The sequence below is a fragment of the Erinaceus europaeus genome, chromosome 10, assembly GCF_950295315.1.
Source record: "Erinaceus europaeus chromosome 10, mEriEur2.1, whole genome shotgun sequence".
NCBI classification, from domain to species: domain Eukaryota; kingdom Metazoa; phylum Chordata; class Mammalia; order Eulipotyphla; family Erinaceidae; genus Erinaceus; species Erinaceus europaeus.
The window spans coordinates 10077136-10099024 of record NC_080171.1 but is presented as its reverse complement, the minus strand read 5'-3'; the positions used below and the strand labels follow the sequence as shown (position 1 = coordinate 10099024).

At 41.7% G+C, this 21889-nt stretch overlaps 1 protein-coding gene across 4 annotated transcripts in view; it reads right to left on the bottom strand.

Moving 5' to 3' along the window:
* Positions 1–21889, bottom strand: part of GRIN3A (glutamate ionotropic receptor NMDA type subunit 3A) — a 256842-nt gene that overhangs the window by 137046 nt on the left and 97907 nt on the right. For all 4 annotated transcript variants that reach the window (XM_060199075.1, XM_007526769.3, XM_016189866.2 and 1 more), the window contains exon 3: positions 10374–11421. In XM_060199075.1, the coding sequence (XP_060055058.1) occupies positions 10374–11421 (1048 nt within the window). The remainder of the gene's footprint in view (positions 1–10373; positions 11422–21889) is intronic.

Genomic DNA, 21889 nt, shown 5'->3' with positions numbered 1-21889 from the left:
CGTTTGCGAAGTGACACCCCCCTCCTGCAGCTGGGAAGCCAGGGGCTTGAACCTGGATCCTTAAGCCAGACCTTGTGCATTGCACCATATGTGCTTAACCCACTGCGCTACCACCCAGCACCCTGTGAACACCTCTATATGGGGGTGCTGATAATCATGGGTGAACTCGTCCTACATAAGCTTGAAAGACTGCAAAGAGTAGCAGTGACTTAGGGGAAAATACTGCTGTTGGGAATACCATCATGTTTGAATTCTGCTTTCTTATTTGACTCATTATCGGATTTCTTTATTATTATTATTATATTTATTTATTTATTGGATAGAGATAGCCAGAAATAGAGAGGGAAGGGGATGGTAGAGAAGGGAGAGAGACAGAGAGACACCTGCAGCCCTGCTTCATTCACCACTCGCAAAGCTTTGCCCCTGCAGGTGGGGACTGAGGGGTCGAGCCCAGGTCCTCGTGCATTGCGACATGTGCACTCAACCAGGTGCGCCACCACTCAGACTCAGGATTTCTTATTACATAAATAATACATCAACATTGTAGAAAATGTGGAGTGGGAATAGTAACATAAATATTTCCTGTAATAATACTGATATTATTTCCATCAGCATAATATTTTCTCTGGGTACTTCTGCTTACAATATATGCTTATTACAAAATTGGAAATATAGATTGTAGTTCTTTCTATATTCTGATCTGAACATTACATTATATTACATTTTGTTTTGAACTGGAGAAATTATACTATGCGCAGCCACTTTTTCATTCTGAGAGACAGAGAGAAAGAGAAGAAGAGTGAGTGAGAGAGAGATATTACAGCACTGAAGCCTTCTCCAGTTCATCACATGTGCTGTGCAGGGTGGAGCCCAGGTTGCAAACCGGGCAGTGAATGCAACCACTCCAACCTAAAAACTATCTCTGAAAACTGTCTCTCTGGCCCTTGAGTTTTTGATATTTTCTTTCTTTTTTTTCCATTCTTTTTTTTATTGTTGTAGTTATTATTGTTGTTGTTATTGATGTCATGGTTGTTAGATAGGACAGAGAGAAATGGAGAGAGGAGGGGAAGACAGAAAGGGGGAGAGAAAGACAGACACCTGCGGACCTGCTTCACCGCCTGTGAGGCGACTCCCCTGCAGATGGGTGAGTTTTTGATATTTTCAAATTTCTTTGAAATCATTTTTTTACTAGTTAAATCATTTTAAAACAATGGGGGGAATATTACAATGGACTAAGTGGATGAATTGTATTATCTTTGGATAATAACAATTAGATGGCTTGTAAATTCTCCCTATGTTGAGTGAGTGTATGGTGGGTGATTATTTGCCACAACTTGTTATACAGACACACGACTAGAAGTGGAATTAATGGTGAAAGGGCATGGATTCTTTTAAGGCTTTGACTATAAATGTTAAAATGGCACCTAGGCCACTGGCTTTGCCTTCTAATTACACTGTATACGGTGGCCAGTCTGAATGTCCTTTCACGAAGTGCTGTCAACCAAAGAACCGGATGTCATAAAGGAAAGTGCCATTGAATTGTTGTTTCTATGACTTTGCCTTGGACTTTTGCAAGTAAGAGTTAACATTTTTAATATTTACTGGTCAATTTCATTCCTTTTCTGAATTTTCAACCATCTTTTTATTTTAGCAATACTGGATGTATATATGGTTTCCTTCCTATAAAGACTGAAGACAGTGAAGGCCTGCATAAAATTCAAGACAGCATAATTGAAAACAGGATGACACACCAATGAAACACCTTGAAACCAAGAATGGTGCCTAGAACGCGTAACACACGACGATACACTTAATATTCGTGGAAGAGCTGATTTGCTTAGGAGTCTTTAGTCGTGGACTTGAGAAGGAGAATCCTGCCATTTACTCAGTCTCATTGACAATGATAGTTCAAGAGAAATATGATTAAACTGATATGAAAACTCACACGGTTCAAACTGGTTTCATCACCATGTTTTACCCTCTAAATAGCAGCTTGTGACTCCTCAATATATGAAATTTCCTTACTTCATATATTGGACCATTTTAATTCTCATAACTATTTAATGGAGGGGAGGACTTTATTAGTATATTTTGTTGTGCTTGGCATCTGGGAATGGTCACTGAGTATTATTCTCTCTCTCTCTCTCTCTCTCCTCTCTCTCTCTCTCTCTCTCTCTCTCTCTGCCTCCAGGGTTATTTCCTTGGCTTGGGACCTATACTACAAACCCACTGCTCCTGGAGGCCTTCCCCCTCTCATTTTTGTTGCCCTTTTTGCTGTTGGATAGATTTTTTGCTGTTGGGAGAGATTGAGAGGGGGAGAGAAAGAGAGACACCTGCAGTCCTGCTTCACTGCTTGTGAAGCGACTCCCCTGCAGGTGGGGAGCTGGGGGCTCAAACCAGGATCCTTGACCTGGTCCTTGTGCTTGGTGCTGTGTGTGCTTAACCTGCTGCGCTACCACCTGGCCTCCTCTTTCTCTTTTATTTGCCACCAGAGATGCCTCTGAGGCTAGGTGTTTGCACAACTCCACCATGACTGGCAGCTATTTTCTCTTTCCTTTTGATAGAAGGCGAGAAACTGAGAGGAGAGACACATGCAGCACTGCTCTACTGCTCGTGATCTTCTCCTCGGCAGAGAGGGGCCAGGGGGCTTGAACCCAGGTCCTCACACATGGTAATGTGTGCATTTTACCATGTGTATCACCATCTGACTGCCAAGATTTTGTTTTTGGGGGGGTTTAATATTATTTAATTATCTAGAAGAACAAGTCTATTCTTTTAAATATTTAAATAGACACATTTTTTTTCCTTTTGGGTCATTGCTAGGGCTTTATCATTTTGGGTTGAGGGTTTGTTTGTGTGTGTGTGTGTGTGTGTGTGTGTGTGTGTTTGAGAGAGGCAGAGGGAGGGGGTAGAGGAGGGAGAGGGAAAGGGGAAGAAAGATACCACAGGAGTGAAACTTTCTCCTGCGCAGTGGGAACCAGGCTCAGATTGGGGTACACACAGGACAAAGCAGGTGTGCTATCCAGGTGCTGGCTGCAGTGTCTACACTTTAAAAGCTTTAGCAACAAATAAACCCAAGAGAAGTCCTTTCAGGTTTTGACTGAAAGTGCTTTACATTTATAAATTATTCAAGGGCAAGTTTGACATCTCTGAACACTCCGTTTTCCAATGTGGCAGTATGTCAGCTTTTTTTTTTTTCCTTTTAGTTTGTTTATTGATTTCTTTACTGGGATATAATTCATGTACCAGTATGTTCAGCCATTTGAAGTGCATAATTTAATGCTTTTAAAAGTATATAAAGATGTGTGCAATCATCATCACATTCAGTTTTTATCCAAACCATCTTCTCTGTTTTGTTCATTAGTTATTGTTTTCTTTTAAATAGATTTTTTTTTTATTGGAGAGTCTAAGCAGCAAACTGTGTAGGAACTGGCATGTAAGAGCTGCCAGGTTCATATGTCAGAGCCAACTCGTATTCTAGTCATAAAAACAAGAACATGAGAGAAAGAGAAATAATTCTTATAAAGGAGAACTTGTTAAGCTATTATGAATGCTTGTTGCCATAGTGAATGGGAGCTTCTATTATACTTTCTGAAAGTAAATAAAACCTGTGGGAAGTGAAATTCTTCTCAGACTGTAGCATTTCTTTTTTTTTCAGTATTTTATTTATTTTTTAAATTTCTTTATTGAGGTCTTAATGGTTTACAGTCAACAGTAAAATACAGTGATTTGTACATGTGTAACATTTCCCTGTTTTCCACATTTCAACCCCCCACTAGGTTCCCCTCTGCCATCATGTTCGAGGACCTGAACCCTTCTCACCACCCCAGAGTCTTTTACTTTGGTGCAACATACTGATTTATTTATTTAAGACTATAGCATTTCTTAGATTTTTTTGAGAAGTTTCTTTCTAGAATGTCTGGTGATCAAAACTCTTTATAATTGACATCCTACATATCTCATGAGATTTCCTTCCTACCTCCCCCTACCTCCCTTCCTTCCTCCTCCCCTTCTCCTTATCTTTCTTTCTCTCTTGTCTCCTCTCCTCTCCTCTCCTCTCCTCTCCTCTCCTCTCCTCTCCTCTCCTCTCCTCTCCTCTCCTCTCCTCTCCTCTCCTCTCCTCTCCTCTCCCCTCCCCTCCCCTCCCCTCCCCTCCCCTCCCCTCCCCTCCCCTCCCCTCCCCTCTCCTCCCCTCCCCTCCCCTCTCCTCTCCTCTCCTCTAATCTCCGCTACTCTTCTTTTCTTTTTCTCAAGAGCACTACTCAGCTCTGGCTTATGGTCCTGTGGGGGATTGAACCTAGGACCTCAAAGCCTCAGGCATTATAGTCTGTTTGTGTAACCATTGTGCCATCTCCCCCACCCCAGATATTCTATATTCAAGGGAATCCTTCACCAAATCTCCATTCATATCAGGTTTCCAATGAACCTTTCTGGTTCTTCTGCTTCCTTTATCATAACTTATCATGGTTTAAAATCATAGCTAATTTATGTGTTTCTTTGATCGATGTCTTTGTTTCTGACTAAACTTCAAAAATACAAGGACAGGACCTGTTTTGCTCAGCACTGAATTCATAAACGCCTAGCATGGTACCTGGGAAGGAAGTTGCTGTTACTGGATGAATTAAAGAGTGTACTTATAAGGCTTTGGTATAGTGGTTCCATCTTATTTCCCCTTCACTTCGAACTCATCTGCAGTGTTTCATTTACCTGGGTGTTCTGATGCTCCTCTCAAGGTCAACACTCACTATACGGATGGATTCAAGTCTGACTGGGAGATTTTTTTCATTCTTCTGTGAGATGTTTATTGCGTTCTAATAGAAAGTGACTGAACGCAAATGTGACTTGTGTTGATCTTTCTGATTGGATTTTGCTTTGTGCTCACAGCACATTCATTTAATATTTAATTTCACTGAAAGTGTTCACCAGAACTTTTTCTTTTTTTGAAGTAGTAGCATCTAGGGGGCCAGGCAGAGGCACACTTGGTTAAACACACGTATCACCTGGACCTGGCTTGGAGTTCCTGCTCCCCAGCTGCAGGGAGGCCGCTTCAGGAGAGGTGAAGCAGGTCTGTAGGTGTCTATCTTTCTCTCTCTATCTCCCTCTCCCTCTCAATCTTCTCTCTGTTCTGTCAATTAAAAGTAAAGGAGGGGAGTCAGGCTGTAGCACAGCAGTTAAGCGCAGGTGGCACTAAGCACAAGGACCGGCATAAGGATCCTGGTTCAAGCCCTGGCTCCCCACCTGCAGGGGTGTCGCTTCACAAGCGGTGAAACAGGTCTGCAGGTGTCTGTCTTTCTCTCCCTCTCTCTGTCTTCTCCCTCCCCTCTCCATTTCTCTCTGTCCTATCCAACAACAATGACAACAATAACTACAACAATAAAACAACAAGGGCAACATAAGGGAATAAATAAATAAAAATAATTTAAAAAAAAGTAAAGGAGAAAGAAACAAAATGGCCAGCAGGAGCTGAGGATTTGTGGTGCTGACTCTGAGCCCCAGTGATAACTCTGGAGGTAATAAAAAAATAAGATAGAGGAGAAGGAAGAGGAAGGAGAAGGAGAAGAAGAAGATGAAGAAGATGAAGAAGAAGGAGAAGAAGAAGCACTTGTCAATACAAAAATGACATTAGCCTATCTTTCTAATCTATTATCTATCATCATCATCTTCATTTACTTGATATAAAGTCAAAGGGGAATATTTCATTCAAGAAGCTTGCAAAGAAATGGAAAGCCTACGAAAACCATCACATAGGGGGTCGGGCGGTAGCACAGTGGGTTAAGCACATGTGGCGCAAAAAGCAAGAACCAGCGGAAAGACCCCGGTTCAGGCCCACAGCTCCCCACCTGCAGGGGAGTCGCTTCACAGGCGGTGAAGCAGGTCTGCAGGTGTCTATCCTTCTCTCCTCCTCTCTCCATTTCTCTCTGTCCTATCCAACAACAACGACATCAGTAACAATGATAATAATAACCACAACAATGGTAAAACAACCAGGGTAACAAAAGGGAAAAAATAGCCTCCAGGATCAGTGGAGCCGAGCCCCGGCAATAACCCTGGAGGCAAAAAAACAACAAAAAAAAGAAAACCATCTCAGATCAGTTTGAATACTTTTATGTCCTTTCAACTGGGCTATTTCAGCCATATGAGGAGAAGAAAGTTTGTACAGCACGCGTCACAGTTTATGAAGTAATTTTTCTCACAGTCTTATATCTCAACAGATGGGATGTCGGTGGCAAGAAGGTTCTAATGATACCCAGGCCTATTTCTTAAACTGTAGATCCAGATGAAGACCTCAGGGGACAAGAATAACACGGCAGTCTGCATTCACCTGCCAATCATCTGGAAGTGCTATAGGCGGACATGAATTTGGATGACGACGCACTGGATGTTTGTACCTATTTCTCTCTAGTTTTTCATGGTCTATAATGAGTGGTGCTAGTTTTATATAACCCAAAACAACCACAGAAGCTCTAGTAATTGTGCTATTCATAAATCTTTGCTTTCATGGTTTCATGCTTTAAGAACCTACATGCTTCCCTGGAGGGCTGGAGGGGGAGACTGGAAGAAGCTGCATATATTCCTTATAGTGTGAGACAAAGATTCTGGCAAAAAAAAAAAAAAGCTTTTGTTAAGTGAGGACACAGCTATCTTGAATTTCATGTTTACAGCAGGTCAGTCTCTCTCCCTTTGGGTTTATCTGTAAGAGAAGCCAGCAACAAGATTATTTTTTCCCTCTGACCCTCGTCAGAAAAAAAAAAAGGATTCTAACCTGCTTTAGATGCAAAACAGGTAGTGTGTCAGACTCGGCCTCTCCTGCCTGCACATCTTAGGCTTTTAATTTTATTTCTGATGCAAGGAAGTTGGTGGAATGTAATGTATCTCAACTTTGAGGTGGTGATAAAATATTTACATTCTTAGCAGTTCTATTAATTGTGTTAACTGTGTGGCTGGCAGCTTAAACAGTAGTGATCAGGAGGAAAAATGGCACCATTACACTCACTGTGTGTTATCTGATATTGTGGTGACAGATAGTTGTACCAGGCTCAATTTATTGATGGCCTGTATAGAAATACAGATCCTAATCTTAACTTTTTAAGTCAGTACTTTCCTATTCCAAGCATAGTTTCCCACAGGAATAGTTTATAAGTGATGTTTTAGATGCCAAGAATGCTATATTAAAATAGTAAAAATTCTGGACTAGAAATACAATCTCCTGAGATATTTGAAAATATTATTATCATTGTGTAAACTATGATATGTGATAAAATGTTTTGGTAGTTGTTCAGAGAGAGAGAGGAAAATGGAGAGTCAGATAGAGAGAAAAGAGGCGCCAGGTGGTAGTACACCTGGTTAAGCGCACACATTATAGTGTGCAAGGACTCAGGTTCGAGCCATTGGTCCCCACCTGCAGGGGAAGGCTTCATGAGTGGCGAAGCAGGGCTCTAGGTATCTCTCTGTCTCTTACCCTCCCTACCTCCTACTCCCCTCTCAATTTCTCTTTATCCAATAATAAATAAATAAAAATATGATTTGTAAAAGCGAGGAGAGACAGCTCCTGTGGTACCACTCATAGTAATAATATGTGGGTCCAAGCTTAAAGCCAGGAGCTTGTACACAGTGAGGTGTGACTATTCCACTGAGTGAGCATTCTCCCAGCCCTGTAGAAAATGTGGATGGAACTCTTGGAAGTTGTTTTCTCAAGCTAGGGGTATTTAGATAGCATCTAAGAGGTGAAGACATAATACTTAGGAGCACATTTCTCAGTAAAATGCTTCTAAAAATATTAGCTGGTAGATGTTTGAGAGTTTGGAGCACACGATTATAAGAGGAGACATGGGGAGACTATACCTAGTTAACTGAGAATTTGAAGAGTGATGGCGTTACATGTTTAAAAGCACTAATGCAAAGGTCTGCCCATGGTCAATTAACTGAGTTGAGAAAGAGCAGCACTGTATTAATACAGTGAGAACTGTGCTGATATCCAGTAGGTGAGGAGGGAGTCAAAGGAAACAAAAAGAAATAAAACACACCATAAACTGGAGTGGAAGGATATTCAGAGTGTTAGCAATACTCTATATATCATCTCTCTTTCAGACCTAGAGGGTTATCTCTTCACAGCAGAAAAATAAATGTCTCAGGGAACCTACTGGATACTGGCGACTTCACATAAATGACGTTTTCACCCATCTAAACTATTAAGGGATCGGGAAAGTTATGATGTATTTTTGAATAGAAAAAAAAAAAACAGAAAACGGGGCCATGTGGTGGTGCACCTGGTTGAACACATGTGTTATAATAAACAACCTGAGTTCAACAGCCCCTCTGCCCATTTGCTGGAGAAAAGCTTTGTAAGTGGTGAGACAGGGCTGCAGGTCTCTCTCTCTCTCTCCCTCTCCCTCTCCCCCTTATCCTCTCCATTTCTGGCTGTCTCTATCCAATAAATAAAGATAATAAAAATTTATATAAAAAGGAAAAACATAGGAAAATAACTCATGACTTTTCCAACAGCCTAATGAAATGCTATCAAGTGGACTGAAACAAAAACAAAGTTCTGAAAAGTACCAGAAATTGGTAAATCACTAAGATTCAGTTACATCAGACATTAACACACACACACACACACACACACACACACACACACACACACATCATAGAGCAGACATTGATTAGACATTGTCCTCTCTGATAATCACTGGATGTTCCACATGGCAGGTGGAATCATATCCATCTTCATCTCAAAAAGTCAAAAATTAACCCACTGAGTAGCATTCAAGGGCCTTGGCTTTCTGACACGGAAACCCTGATCTCCTTATTCTTTGACTTCATCCTCACACAAATCCTATAATCTGTCATCTAGGCACTATTATGCACTATTGATTTCCTTCATTTAAAAGAGCACTGGTGGTTGTTGGACATTAAGCCAGCCCCCCTGCATCCCCCACTCCATTGCTGATACTATGGCCTATTTACATAATCATCGTTTTGCCTGGAAGATTCCCACCCATTCCTTGGATCTATCTTCTTTCTACCTTAAGACCCGCCCTGCCTGCAGGGTACATTAATCCCGCCAGTTAAAACCTAACAACCATGCTACGGAAGCTTTCTGCCTTCCCACTCTTTCTTTTCTCCACCCCCTTTCCCAGACATCTCCATTCCGACTTGCCACTTCCGGTTTCACCCTATAAAGCCCATTTCTGTTCCTGGTTTCCTTCTCTTTTCTCTCCCACGTCTTGACCTGGAGAAGGGCTGGCGTGCAGAGTGGGAGGCAGCCATTGCGGTCTGGCACCACATGGCTTAACCCGCTGTGCTCACACCTGACTCTGCAGCTCCCCCACGAATAAAGAATTGTATTACTGTGCCGCCACGAGTTCCTGATCTCTCTCCCAAGATGCTAGCCCGGCAGGTGGTATCTCTTTTTCTATTATAGATATGAATATATATATGAATATTTATATATATTATTGGATAGAGACAGAGAGAAATCGAGAAGAGAGGAAAATATAGAGGGAAAGAGACAGAGAGAGACGCCTGTAGCTCTGCTTCACTGCTTGTGAAGCCCCCCCACCACAAGTGGGGAGTAGGGGCTTGAACCCAGGGCCTTGCAATATCCAAGGGCTTAGACACATTGTATCTCCTCTCTGCTTAGGACTCCTAGTGGCTTCAATCTCACCCTTAAACTCTGGGTTTGCAGTGTAGACTGTTCTGAAAACCAGATCTGAATATGAGCTGGAAGCCCAAAATAGATTTTTTTTTTAAAAAAGATTTTTTTATTAGTGAGAAGGATAGCAGAGAGAGAGAGAGAGGAATAACTGGATATCATTGGTACATTGCTGCTGGGGATGGAACTCCAGACCCCATGCTTGAGAGTTCAGTGCTTTGCCCTCTGCACCACAGCCAAAACATATTTTAAAATGACATTTAGGGTGGTGGCACACATGGTTGAGCACATTTTGCAGTGTACAAGGACCCAGGTTCAAGTCCTTTATCTGTACCTGAAGGGAGAAGCTTCATGAGTGGTGAAACCATGCTGCAGGCATCACTCCCTTTCTCTCCTTTTATATCTTTCCCTTCTCTCTCAATTTGTCAGTCTTTATCCAAAATACATACATACATAAATACATACCGTAATACATCTTTAAAAAACTTTGCTAAAAAAGTTAAGTAAACAAAATGACATTTATAACCTTGTACCAGCCATATTTTCTATGCTGTAAGCTGAGTGTCAACTTCTCACATGATCCAGTCTGCTCTCTGTTAAGCTCATTATTTTATAAATTACTGAAAGGCACGGTGTTATACAGAAAGAACATGACACATCAACAACAACACAGGACATTGCCGATGGAGTTACAATAGCTAGAATAATAAAGTAGTATTACCTTAGGGTCATGTATTCCAGAAAGTTCTTCATAGATCTTCTCACCTACCATGACGGCAGCCAGGTTAGCTGTGTACGTAGACAGGCAGAACATACAGAAGATGGCCCAAAGATTCATTAGAAACCTTCCAGTCCAGCACTTTGGGGGCTTGATGGCCGCTGTTCGACCAAATAAAAGGGCATAACAGACATTCAGAGCTGAAGAGAAGGAGAAGACTTTGCTTCGATTCCGTCCCTTGGGCGTCATACCAAATGGGCTCTTCCATTCATACAGCGTGAGGACAATGGCAGTGATGTGCAGAGCCACGAAAATCCCCAGCCACATCGTCCAATGGAGTGGCCACATGAAGGCTCCAATCGGAGCTGCCGTGTCTCGGGTCCTCACTAAGATGCCCAAGCTGGTGGAGAAGAAAGGACTGGTGAAGTCTATGACCTGGCTTCGAGCAGTATTAATGCTGAAGGATGTGACTGCCAGGTGGGCTGAGCCACTCAGAAGGTCTCCTACCAGTCCAGTCCAGTGCCCATTTTTCCAAGCTCCATACTTTCCATCCCCAACAATATAGAGGTCAAAGTCAAAGTTCATGTCTTCGGCTAGCTTTTCCAGCAGGTCAATGCAATACCCGTAGCAGCACTTCTTGAATGTGATGGGGACTGTATCGTTAATGCTGTGGAGGCTGCTAAAAAGGCTGTCCAGTATGGAAGAGTCATTAGTCATCGGGTCTAGACAGAGTTGCCCAGCAGGACATAATCCTTCATCATCTACTTCCCGTGTGAAGACAAACGGATGCTCAATGAGGGTAACCACCCTCAGGTGGAGTTTATTTGGGTGATGAAAGTGGGATTTGTGCCTCTGGGCCTGCTCTGGCCATATTCCATAGTCCATGACAATCTTACCCCCCTGCCAGCTGCCCAAACGGGTCCACATCGGCTTTCCCATGGGGTCATGCTGTAGGTTCCAAATGAAAAAGTTGTTTTCCGAGCTGACAATAGTGGAACCTTTAACTCTGATGGAACCACTGAGGCCTCTAAAAGTGGTGTTAGCTAGAAACCTGGCAAAGAGGGAGAAAAGACAAAAGGTGATGAGAAGAGGTGAGGCCAAATGTAAGAGTCATGCTCAGTTTTGTTCTTCTGTCTTAAAGGAAGGAAATTCTAACTGTTTTTTAAACAAGGCATTGTCTATAATTTCTGCAGGAATTGATGACCTGAGTCTTTCTAGAGGACTCCTATCGGCATGGGTGAGTAAGATTTCATCTTCAGCTTGTAATATTTGAGTTAGGCTGCTTGAGCCTCAGTCTTACTCCAAATCTCTACATTCCTTGTTAGTGGATGTTACATATTTTCTGTTATACATGGTTACACACACACACACACACACACACCCCACACTCCCAAGATATGGAAGTTATCAGAGTCTTTAATACATCTCATTCCTACTGCCCACTACATTCAATTGCAACTAAACTCACTCTGTAATAATAATGATAATAAATAATAATAATAATGTCCTGGTGCCAAAAATAAGTTTTACTTTACTTTAGTAAATGTGCATATATCCTTCTAATTGATTTAAAATTACATTCAGAATTCTAGGGAATATCCAAATCTTGTTAACAGTGTTTTCCTTTGAAGAGGGGAAGCAGCCACCTATCTGTCCCCATGAGGCCAGTCAAAGCTGCATGTTGGACGTCATCCTTGGAACAGAGGGGGAGATGAGAAATAGACTTGCAGTTCTCAGGAGAGCCTCAGGCTACCCTCCCTCTAAGTCACTGGAGAAAAACAACTGGCTCTGGCTGAAGAGACAGCTCCTGCCAGAAGTCAAAGAAAGGAAAATTACCAACCGAATGATATATGGATTCCTAAGCCTGTGAGCCAAGGCACTGTCCCTATATATTCTGATATAATGGAGAAGGAAAAACACTAGGAGAGAGCCTCTGTTTTTCTTCAGTTCTGGAAAATAAGGCAGTAAGAGGTAGCATATAAGCTTGTGGCAATTCTGCTCTTAATTAAGACCTTGTGTCAAAGTTAAGGGCCTGGGATACAAGATTCAATTCACTCGGTAGGGGGAGTACCTTGCCATGTGTCAGACCCAAGTCTGAGTCAAGCAGCATCTGGGAAGTACTAGGATACAGAGGAAAGTCCCAGTGCTGTAGTCTCTCTCTCTCTCTCTCCCTCTGTCTCTCTTTCGTCCATGTCCAGCGGGGAAGCAATCACAGAAGCCAGACCTCCCACCTTCTGCATCCCATAATGACCTTGGGTCCATATTCCCAGAGGGTTAAAGAATAGGGAAGCTTTCAAGGGAAGGGATGGGATACAGAATTCTGGTGGGAATTATGTAGAGTTGTACCCCTCTTATCCTATGGTCTTATCGGTGTTTCCATTTTATAAATAAAAATAAAAAACACCAAAAACAAAATCTTCTCATAGGATGTTTTTAGCTCTTGACAGTAAGTATTGCATAAACTGGTAGAAGGTACTTAGGACACACTGCAAATTAAAATTAAAGTGTGGAATGTAATGTAGAAAGTTTTTTTTTTTTTTTGAGAAATCTGATGATCTAAGCCTAAATTCTCAGCAAAATACATCCATCTACTGCCTGCCACAAACATTAGTCTGTAATTTACCAATGCAAATACAAGTAGTAAGAAGTTAAGCTGTCACAGAAGGAATATAGCAAAATCAGAACATGTGAAGAATGTACTAATTTTCATTAGAGACAGAAATGTAAATCACAGTTAAAGATGCTGCTACCACTAAATGAATGGAAAACGATTCATTTTGGTAGACTGCTTGCAAGGGTGATTATTCACGTTAACATTTTCCCAGTTAAAATGAATTCTGTTGTGTAACAAGTAATGCAATCAGAGTTATCCTGGGCTTAACACACTTTTCTGCTTCTTTAGACAAGGAGCCAAGTCTTTAAAATAAACAGATTCATCAGTCGATAACTAGCTAAGAGCTTCACGAGGTGGGGGGGACTATGTTTTTTTTCTGAAGAGCAATCGACACGGAGGTTTGTCAACACGTGTGCTTGCCAGCTGGTCTAGCCAACAGCAAGACTAGTCGTGAGGAGGTTGTCATTTTGCCAGTCTAGTGCTCAGGAAAGCAAAGCTTTCTATTATTTGAAAATATGTTGGATTTAATGATTATAGAGATCTTAAAGATAGAAACAGAAAGGGAGACTGTGTAAAAAAGACCACAGCACCAAATCTTCCTTCAATGCAGTGGGGGCCAGGCTCAAACTTGGGTCCTGAAAATGGCAGGGCAGCACACTATCCAAGTGAGCTATTTTACCAGCCTTAACTGCAGATCTTTTTTTTTTAACAGAATAAACTTCAGAGACCACCACTGAATTAATTTATACTGAAAATATCTCAGAACACAAGTGGATATAAGATAGCGTAACACGTGAGAACACAATATTTGCATTGTCTCTGGCACACCATAAGCCAAAGTTCAGCTCGGCAGTGCTCTGATCTCTCTCTCCCTTCTTCTATCCCTTTCCCTCTCCCTTTCTCCCTCTTCTCTCCCCCTTTCTTCCTCCCTTTCCCATTCTCTTACTCTTCCACTCTCTCTCCTCCTCTACCTCCAGCTCCACCTCTCTTCCTCCATCTCTCACCTCCTCCCTCTCCCTCCCTCTCCCTTTCTCTTCCTCTCCCTCCCTCTGTCCCCTCTCTTGTCCTCCCTCTACCTCTCTCTTCTCCCTCTATCTTTCTCTTCCTCCCTTTCCCTCTATTTCTCTCTTCTTCCCTCTCCCTCTATCTCTCTCTGCCTTCCTCTCCCTTCCTCTCCCTCTCTCTTCCTTCCTCTCCCTCTCTTCCTCTCCCTCCCTCTCTCCCGCCTCTTCCTTCTTTCTCTCTCTCTCCCTCCCTCCTTCTCTCTTATAAAAATAGCTAAACATTTTAAAGTATTTATTTTCCCTTTTGTTGCCCTTGTTGTTTTCTTATTATTGTTGTAGTTATTATTGTTGTTGTTGATTATGTTGTCGTTGTTGGATAGGACAGAGAGAAATGGAGAGAGGAGGGGAAGAGAGGGAGAGAGAAAGACAGACACCTGCAGACCTGCTTCACCACCTGTGAAGTGACTCCCCTGCAGGTGGGGAGCTGGGATCCTCACGACAGTCCTTGTGCTTTGTGCCACCTCTACTTAACCCGCTGTGCTACCACCTGACTCCCATAACTAAAGATTTTTAAGAAGAAAGTCAATGACTAGGACATTTCAGAAATCATTCAGACCCTATGGACTATATACTTCAGTGAAACCTCTTTCTCACTGTTGGTGCTAAGTAGCATTCATGATGGCCTTCACTGAAGGATAACACTCAGTTATTTGTAGGCAAAACAATCAAGGACTAAACGCCTTCAGTTTTCCTTGACTGAGAGTCCACTGCTGGTTAGATAATATCTCCGGCCCTCAATATATTATTGGGCTTCAGAATCCCCATACAAATTACTTTTGTCTATTTTATTTTCAGTTTGCCAACGAGAATCAGTTAATGTCATCTCATGGATAATTTTTAGTTACAGACCTTTATGATATATTATTTGTAATGTAGTAACAACAATGTTTAAATGTTCACCAAATAAATATATACATTAAAATAACCCCAAAAGCTTGAAATCTTGCTTTTTCTTATTTACTCTCTCTCTTTTTTTTTTTTTGGTTGTTATAGCTGTTGTTGCCACCAGGGCTGTTTCTGGAGCTTGGTGTCTGCATGCTGACCCCAGGATGCCTACTAACTACCTCCCTCCCCTTCTCTTTTCTTTTTGGACATGTACATTTCAGAGAGGGAGATGCAGCACTGCTCCACCACTTGTGAAGCTTCCCCCCCTCAGGTGATGAGGGGGTGAAGTCAGGTCCTCCAGATCTGTAGTGTGTGCTCTCTATTGACTGTGTTACTGCCCAGCTCCAATTTTTTAAAAAAAATTTTTGTTAAAATTTATTTATTTTCCCTTTTATTGCTCTTGTTTTTTTATTGTTGTTGTTGTTATCGATGTCATTGTTGTTGGATAGGATAGAGAGAAATGGAGAGAGGAGGGGAAGACAGAGAGGGGGAGGGAGAGAAAGATAGACACCTGCAGACCTGCTTCACTGCCTGTGAAGGGACTTCCCTGCAGGTGGGGAAACGGGGGCTTGAACCGGGATCCTTACACTGGTCCTTGCGCTTTGCACCATGTGCTCTTAACCCACTGCGTTACCACCGGACTCCCAAAATCTGTTTTTTTTCTTAAGCCTGCTTCTACCAGGTCCCTTTTTATTTTACCCTTGTCTCATCTTGGATAAAGAAGAAAACAGAAGTGTCAGGAATAACTTTAAAGTGATATGAATACCAGTCACTTTAAGCAGTAGCATTACAGAGAGGAAAGACACACTCATCGTGCTTGAGGATCTCAGAACCTAATAATGGGGAGAGGGAGAAGTGCACCTGCAATTCTAAACTGATGGAGTGACTCTCATGACTAACATAAACTTGAGCACTTTTGAAACAGATAACAAATATACTTATAGATTCAACTCGAGGAGTGACAAGGAAGACTTCTTAGAGGAGTCTTGAAGGAGTGGCTGAGTTTTTAAAGAATTACCATTGACCAGAAAAAGCTGACCAGTGCAGGGAGTCAGACACACAGAGCACAAGCTTCATGATGATAAGCATCAGGAACTAAAGCATCTTATGTCTGCAAAATATCTCCTGCTGGCTATATAGAAAAATGTTTTGGAAGAAAGAGGGGCTGATGATAGTCTCTCAAGTGAGGAATACTGTTCCTTCTCTAATTTTCTTGTTTCTTTATTCTCTGCTTGTTTTATAAGGGGAGTTAAAGTAGAAAGGGGCCATGGTAATTTTAGTAGAAGTAAAAAGAAGGTGGTATAATCAAGAGATACATGGTCTTCAATTAGAGTGACTTAAAGTTGGCCACACATATAGGGTTGAATGTAGCTCACAAAGCAGGTATGAAACTAAGTTTAATGGAAGGCCATAGAAATAAGGAAGGCCGGGAGTATTTAGTTGAATATCAGTTCAGTGAAAATCCATAGAACAATGTGAGATTACAAAAAAGAAGAAAAATAATCTTAAATTGTTGCGGTAGGGATGGAGCTTGAAGGAATCACGTAAAGTGAGATCAACTAGAAAGAGAAGGAAGAATATAGGATGATCCCACTCATAGGCAGAAGCTGAAAAATAAGAACAGAAGGGAAAGGAGTCGGGCTGTAGTGCAGCGGGTTAAGCGCAGGTGGCGCAAAGCACAAGCACCGGCATAAGGATCCCAGTTCGAGCCCCGACTCCCCACCTGCAGGGGAGTCGCTTCACAGGCGGTGAAGCAGGTCTGCAGGTGTCTATCTTTCTCTCCCCCCTCTCTGTCTTCCCCTCCTCTCTCCATTTCTCTCTGTTCTATTCAACAACAATGACAGCAATGATAACTACAACAATAAAACAACAAGGGCAACAAAAGGGAATAAATAATAATGAAAAAGAACAGAAGGGAAAACACAAAGCAGAACTTCACTGGAGTTGGTGTATTACACTAAAGTAAAGGACTCTGGGGAGGGTTCAGGTACTGGAACATGATGGCGGAGGAGGACCTAGGTGGGGGGTTATCGTGTTATGTGGAAAACTGAGAAATATTATAAATGGACCAATGACTGTATTTTTCCTGTTGACTGTAAACCATTAATCCCTTCAATAAAGGGAAAAATGCTGTAGTAGAAATTCAGAATCTGGGTCAAGTGACCAATAATATCACCAATCTTTGTGCAAATCACTCTACTGCTGCTCCAGCCTAGATAGACGTCCAATAAAACTTTCAGCCTAGATAGACGTCCAATATTAATGAGGCAAAGTAAGGAGGTGGAAACTCTAACAGGGAATGGTCTACCCAACAATCTAATCCACAAGCATGGTAGGGAAATGTGAGAAAACAAAAGTGTAAATTACAACTACAACACAGAGGGGTAGCATATCTATCTTCAGGAGCTCAAGTTTTATTTGCTAGGAGAAAGGTAGCTATGGACATTTCTGAGCAGCATAATGAATTAGCCAGGATTGTGCCTTACTAAGACTGACTTGGAGACAGGTAAGATGCATATATAAGAAGGAAGAGACAATGATTAGGAAACCACTTAGAATATTACAGTAGTTCTGTGATGATAGATATGGTGAGGGCCTGGATCTCACTCTGTGAGGGAGAACGTGGCTTAATGCTGTGCCTTGCATGTGCTGAGTGCTTAGCAAAGCGTTTCAGGCATATATCTCACCCCACACCCCTGGCCCCAGCCACATCAACAAATCCTATGAGCTATCACTCAGCCTGAAGGAATGAAATTCATTAATTAGTTTGCACTGAAGGTTGAATCTAGCTCCTACCACACTAGAGGGAGATTTGAGGCTGTGGTATTTCTTTCTCTCTGAATAAATTTGCCCAGGGTAGTCAAGTCCCATGACCACACAAATATTGCATTAAAGTAACTTATTATTTCAGTCAAAACTTCCAGTTAAGTTCACCAATTAAGAAAAAGTGTTGAAAAGAGTCTGTTGATCTGACTAGGAGCTGAGATAAAATTTGTACTTTGTGAATTATGTAAAAATGTCTATGAAATGAATCATAGCAAAAACAAGATCGGTGCTTAAAATATTTAAAATATACTGTAGAAGTCATCTGCACATAAAACTTGATAAACAATTAAAAAGACTCTCTTATTCATTAGAACAAGTGAATAAAGATGTAAAAAAAATACCCCACAATTTATTCATTTAACAGTAGTTTATATGTGCCATAAATTAATCAAGGGGCTGGGGATTTGAAAAATAGTGAAAAGGGACAAAAGTCTATGCACGTATTCCAGTGAAAGCAAGAGAATAAATGTGACGGACAGGTAATCTGCATGGGGTGTCAGTGCAAAGTGCAAAGGGAGGGGGAATTAAAGTACAATAAAAGAGATAAGATGTCATAGTTTATGATAGTGAAATGGAATGATAGACTAGAGTGGCAGGAGAGGCCTTTGTGAAGTGATACTTGAACAGAGAGCTGAAAAAAAGGGAAGGAACTAAGCCAAAAGACATCTTGCTAAAATGAGAGCTCCTTCTGGGGGGGGGGCGGAGGGCAAGTCCAATATCCTTGAAGAGGCATTGTGTCAGATACACTTGAGGTCAAGGAAAACTGAAAGCAAGGCTTTATAGGTCATTACAATGATTTCGTTCTCCCTCCCTATTGGAGAATGGGTCCACTGTCCTGGAAAGTCCAGGCCCAGGCCATTGTTTCCATGAGGTCCAAGGGAGTTGACCCCCAAATCTCCCTTCAGGTCAAGACAAGGGCAGGTTCCCCCTGGTCTCTGGAATTTATGACAGCTGGATCCCTGGACATGGGCACCATTCTACACATGCCACCTCCCCTCCCATATTCATCTTTCCCTTTCTGGCGTATCTCACTTAACATAATCCCTTTAAGCTCCTTCCAAGGTGAATTCATTATCTTAATAGCTAAGCAGCATTCCACTGTGTATATAGATCACAACTTTCTTAGTTTTTTTTTTTTTTTACATAAGTTCATGTCTTTTAGTTCTTTATATTGCACAAATGAGTGAAACCATTTGATAGTTGTCTTTCAGAGCAAGACAGGTCATTTGGTAACAGATATAAACTACAGCAATAATAGCCTCTGAACACAAAGAACTAAAGGATAAAACTGCTTGAGTTTACTTCTTCCTCTTTCCCTCACATTTATTTTTTTTTAAGTGCAGAGCCCAGGGCTTCAAGGTAGCACAATAATTATGCAAAAGGAATTCATTCCCAAGGCTCCAGAGTTTCAGGCTCCATCCTAGGTAACACCAAAAGCCAGAGCTGAAAATTACTCTAGTGAAAAAGAAGAACAGGGTGCTGGGCAGTAGTGGAGTGGGTTAAGTGCATATGGTGCAAAGCACACGGACTGGTGTAAGGATCTCAGTTTGAGCCCCTGGCTCCCCACCTGCAGGAGGGTGGCTTCACAAGCCATGAAGTAGGTCTGCAGGTGTCTTGTCTTTCTCTCCCTCTCTCTGTCTTCCCCCCTCTCCATTTCTCTCTGTCCTATCGAACAACAATGGCAGCAATGATAACAACAACAATAATCATAACAATGACAATGATGAACAACAAGGGCACCAAAAGGGGAAAAATAGCCTCCAGGAGCAGTGGATTTGTAATGCAGGCACTGAAACCCAGTGATAACCCTGGAGCCAAAAAAATAAAAAAGAGGAAGGAAAGAAGGAAGGAATAAAGGAAGGAAGGAGAAAGAAAGGAATAAAGAAAGAAAGAAAGAAAGGAAGGAAGAAAGAAAAAGAAAAAAAGAAAGAAAGGACACCAATGTGTCCTGGAGCTCTGCTTCCCCAGAGCTGTTCCCCACTAGAGAGAGAGAGATAGGCTGGGAGTATAGATTGACCTGTCAACACCCATGTTCAGCAGGGAAGCAATTACAGAAACCAGACTTTCCACCTTCTGCACCCCACAACGACCTTGGGTCCATACTCCCAGAGGGATAAAGAATAGGAAAGCTATCAGGGGAGGGGATGGGATACAGAGTTCTGGTGGTGGTAATTGTGTGGAGTTGTACCCCTCTTATCCTGTCAGGAAATTGTTAAGCCAGCTCCCCCCCATTCCATTCCTTTGATCTATCTTTCAAGACCCTCCCTGCCTCCAGGGTATCATTAACCTCACTAGTTAAAACCCTCGCAACAGTTGCTAAGGAAGTTTCTACCTTCCCAGTGCCCTTTTGCCTTTCTCCACCCCTTTCCTAGCCATTTCCATTTCCAACTTGCCACTTCCGGGTCTATCATATAAAAGTGTTGTCTCTCAGATCAATAAAGACATTGCACTGCCACTCTGCCATGAGTTAGAGTCATCTCTCCCATGTCACCAAGTGAGTAGCAGCCCAGGCTGGCTCCGGTCGAGTTCTCTCCAACCCAGAGAGTACGTGCCCGGGAAGAGGCACCTCCAAGCTTGACGGCATTATCCTACGATTTTTGTCAGTGTTTCCTTTTTATAAAAAAAAAAAAATTAAAAAGGAAGAAAGGAGGAAAGAAAGAAGGAGGGAGAAAGAAAATAGGAAAGACAGAAAAAATATAGTCAGGAGTGAACTCAAGACCTCCTACATACAGGATACCAGTGAAATGTCTTATGAATCCATTTTTTTTGTTTGTTTTTTTGTTTTTGGTTTAGTAAGAATGGGGGAAAGAGAGGAAGGAGGGAGAGCAGAGAGTAGAGAGGAGGACTGCGCCACCATCCATGGAGCTCCCCGGTGCTGCTGTGGTGGCACTTTTCTATTTTAATTCATTCAGGAGATTTGAAAAGTAAACTATAGATCTTATAGTCTTCCTCTATGATTCATGTTAGAAAACTTTTATTGTGTTATTTTCAAAATACAATTTTTTTTTTTAAATCTGTACTGGAAATTTAACTCAGGGCTTTATCCATTCAGAGCAGGTGTACTATAACTCACACTCTTTGCTGAAAAATAGGCCCAGCCTAAAAGGTCTTCTTATAAGCATATAAAGAAAGCAAAAGCTTCACAGAAGAAATGTTTTAGATCAATTTCAACTGAAAGATTTAGTGTTATTCATTTACAAAAATCTGATGTTTAAGAATATAACATGTTTGGCATGCTAGAATACTATCATTTTGGGTAAACTTTCAATGGGTTAAATGAAGAGTGTTTATGGTCTCTAGAATCATGGCTTATTACTTATTACTTAATAATTATTATTGTTATTTTCTGCTGATGGGACTTTACTATTCTGCTGCTTCCCTTCCTTCCTTCCTTCCTTCCTTCCTTCCTTCATTCCTTCCTTCCTTCCTTCCTTCCTTTCTATTGGAGGGATTGATGGTTTACAGTCAACAGTAAATACAGTTGTGCAAAAATGGCAAGGTGATGTGATTTGAATGTTATTTTTGTTTTTAGCAGAGCCCTGCTCAGCTCTGGCTTATGCTGGTGTGGGGGACTGAACCTGGGATCTTGAAGCCTCAGGTATGAGAGTCTCTTTGCATAACCATTCTGCTATTTCTCCCCAGTCCTGAGTTGCTTTTTTCCCCCACATAGTGACAGAGACAGTGATAGAGGGAAAGACATGAGAACACAGAAGCTCCTTCCAATGTAGTGAGGGTCTAGCTTAAATATGAGCTTAATTTCTGAGAGATGGGAATAGACAGACACAGAGAGAGAGAGAGAGAGAGAGAGAGAGAGAGAGAGAGAGATGGAGATACTGTTCCACTTTTCATGGAACTTCCCTCAGTATTGTGGTATTTCCATATGATGACAGGGTTAAACCTGAAGCTTACACACATGGTAATATTTACTTCCTTTTTGATTTAATCTTTTTAAATGTTTTTTTCTTTTTTGTTGCCCTTGTTTTATCATTGTTGTGATTATTATTGTTGTTATTGATGTCACTGTTGTTGGATAGGACAGAGAGAAATGGAGAGAGGAGGGGAAGACAGAGATGGGGAGAGAAAGACACCTGCAGATCTGCTTCACCGCTTGTGAAGTCACCCCTCTGCAG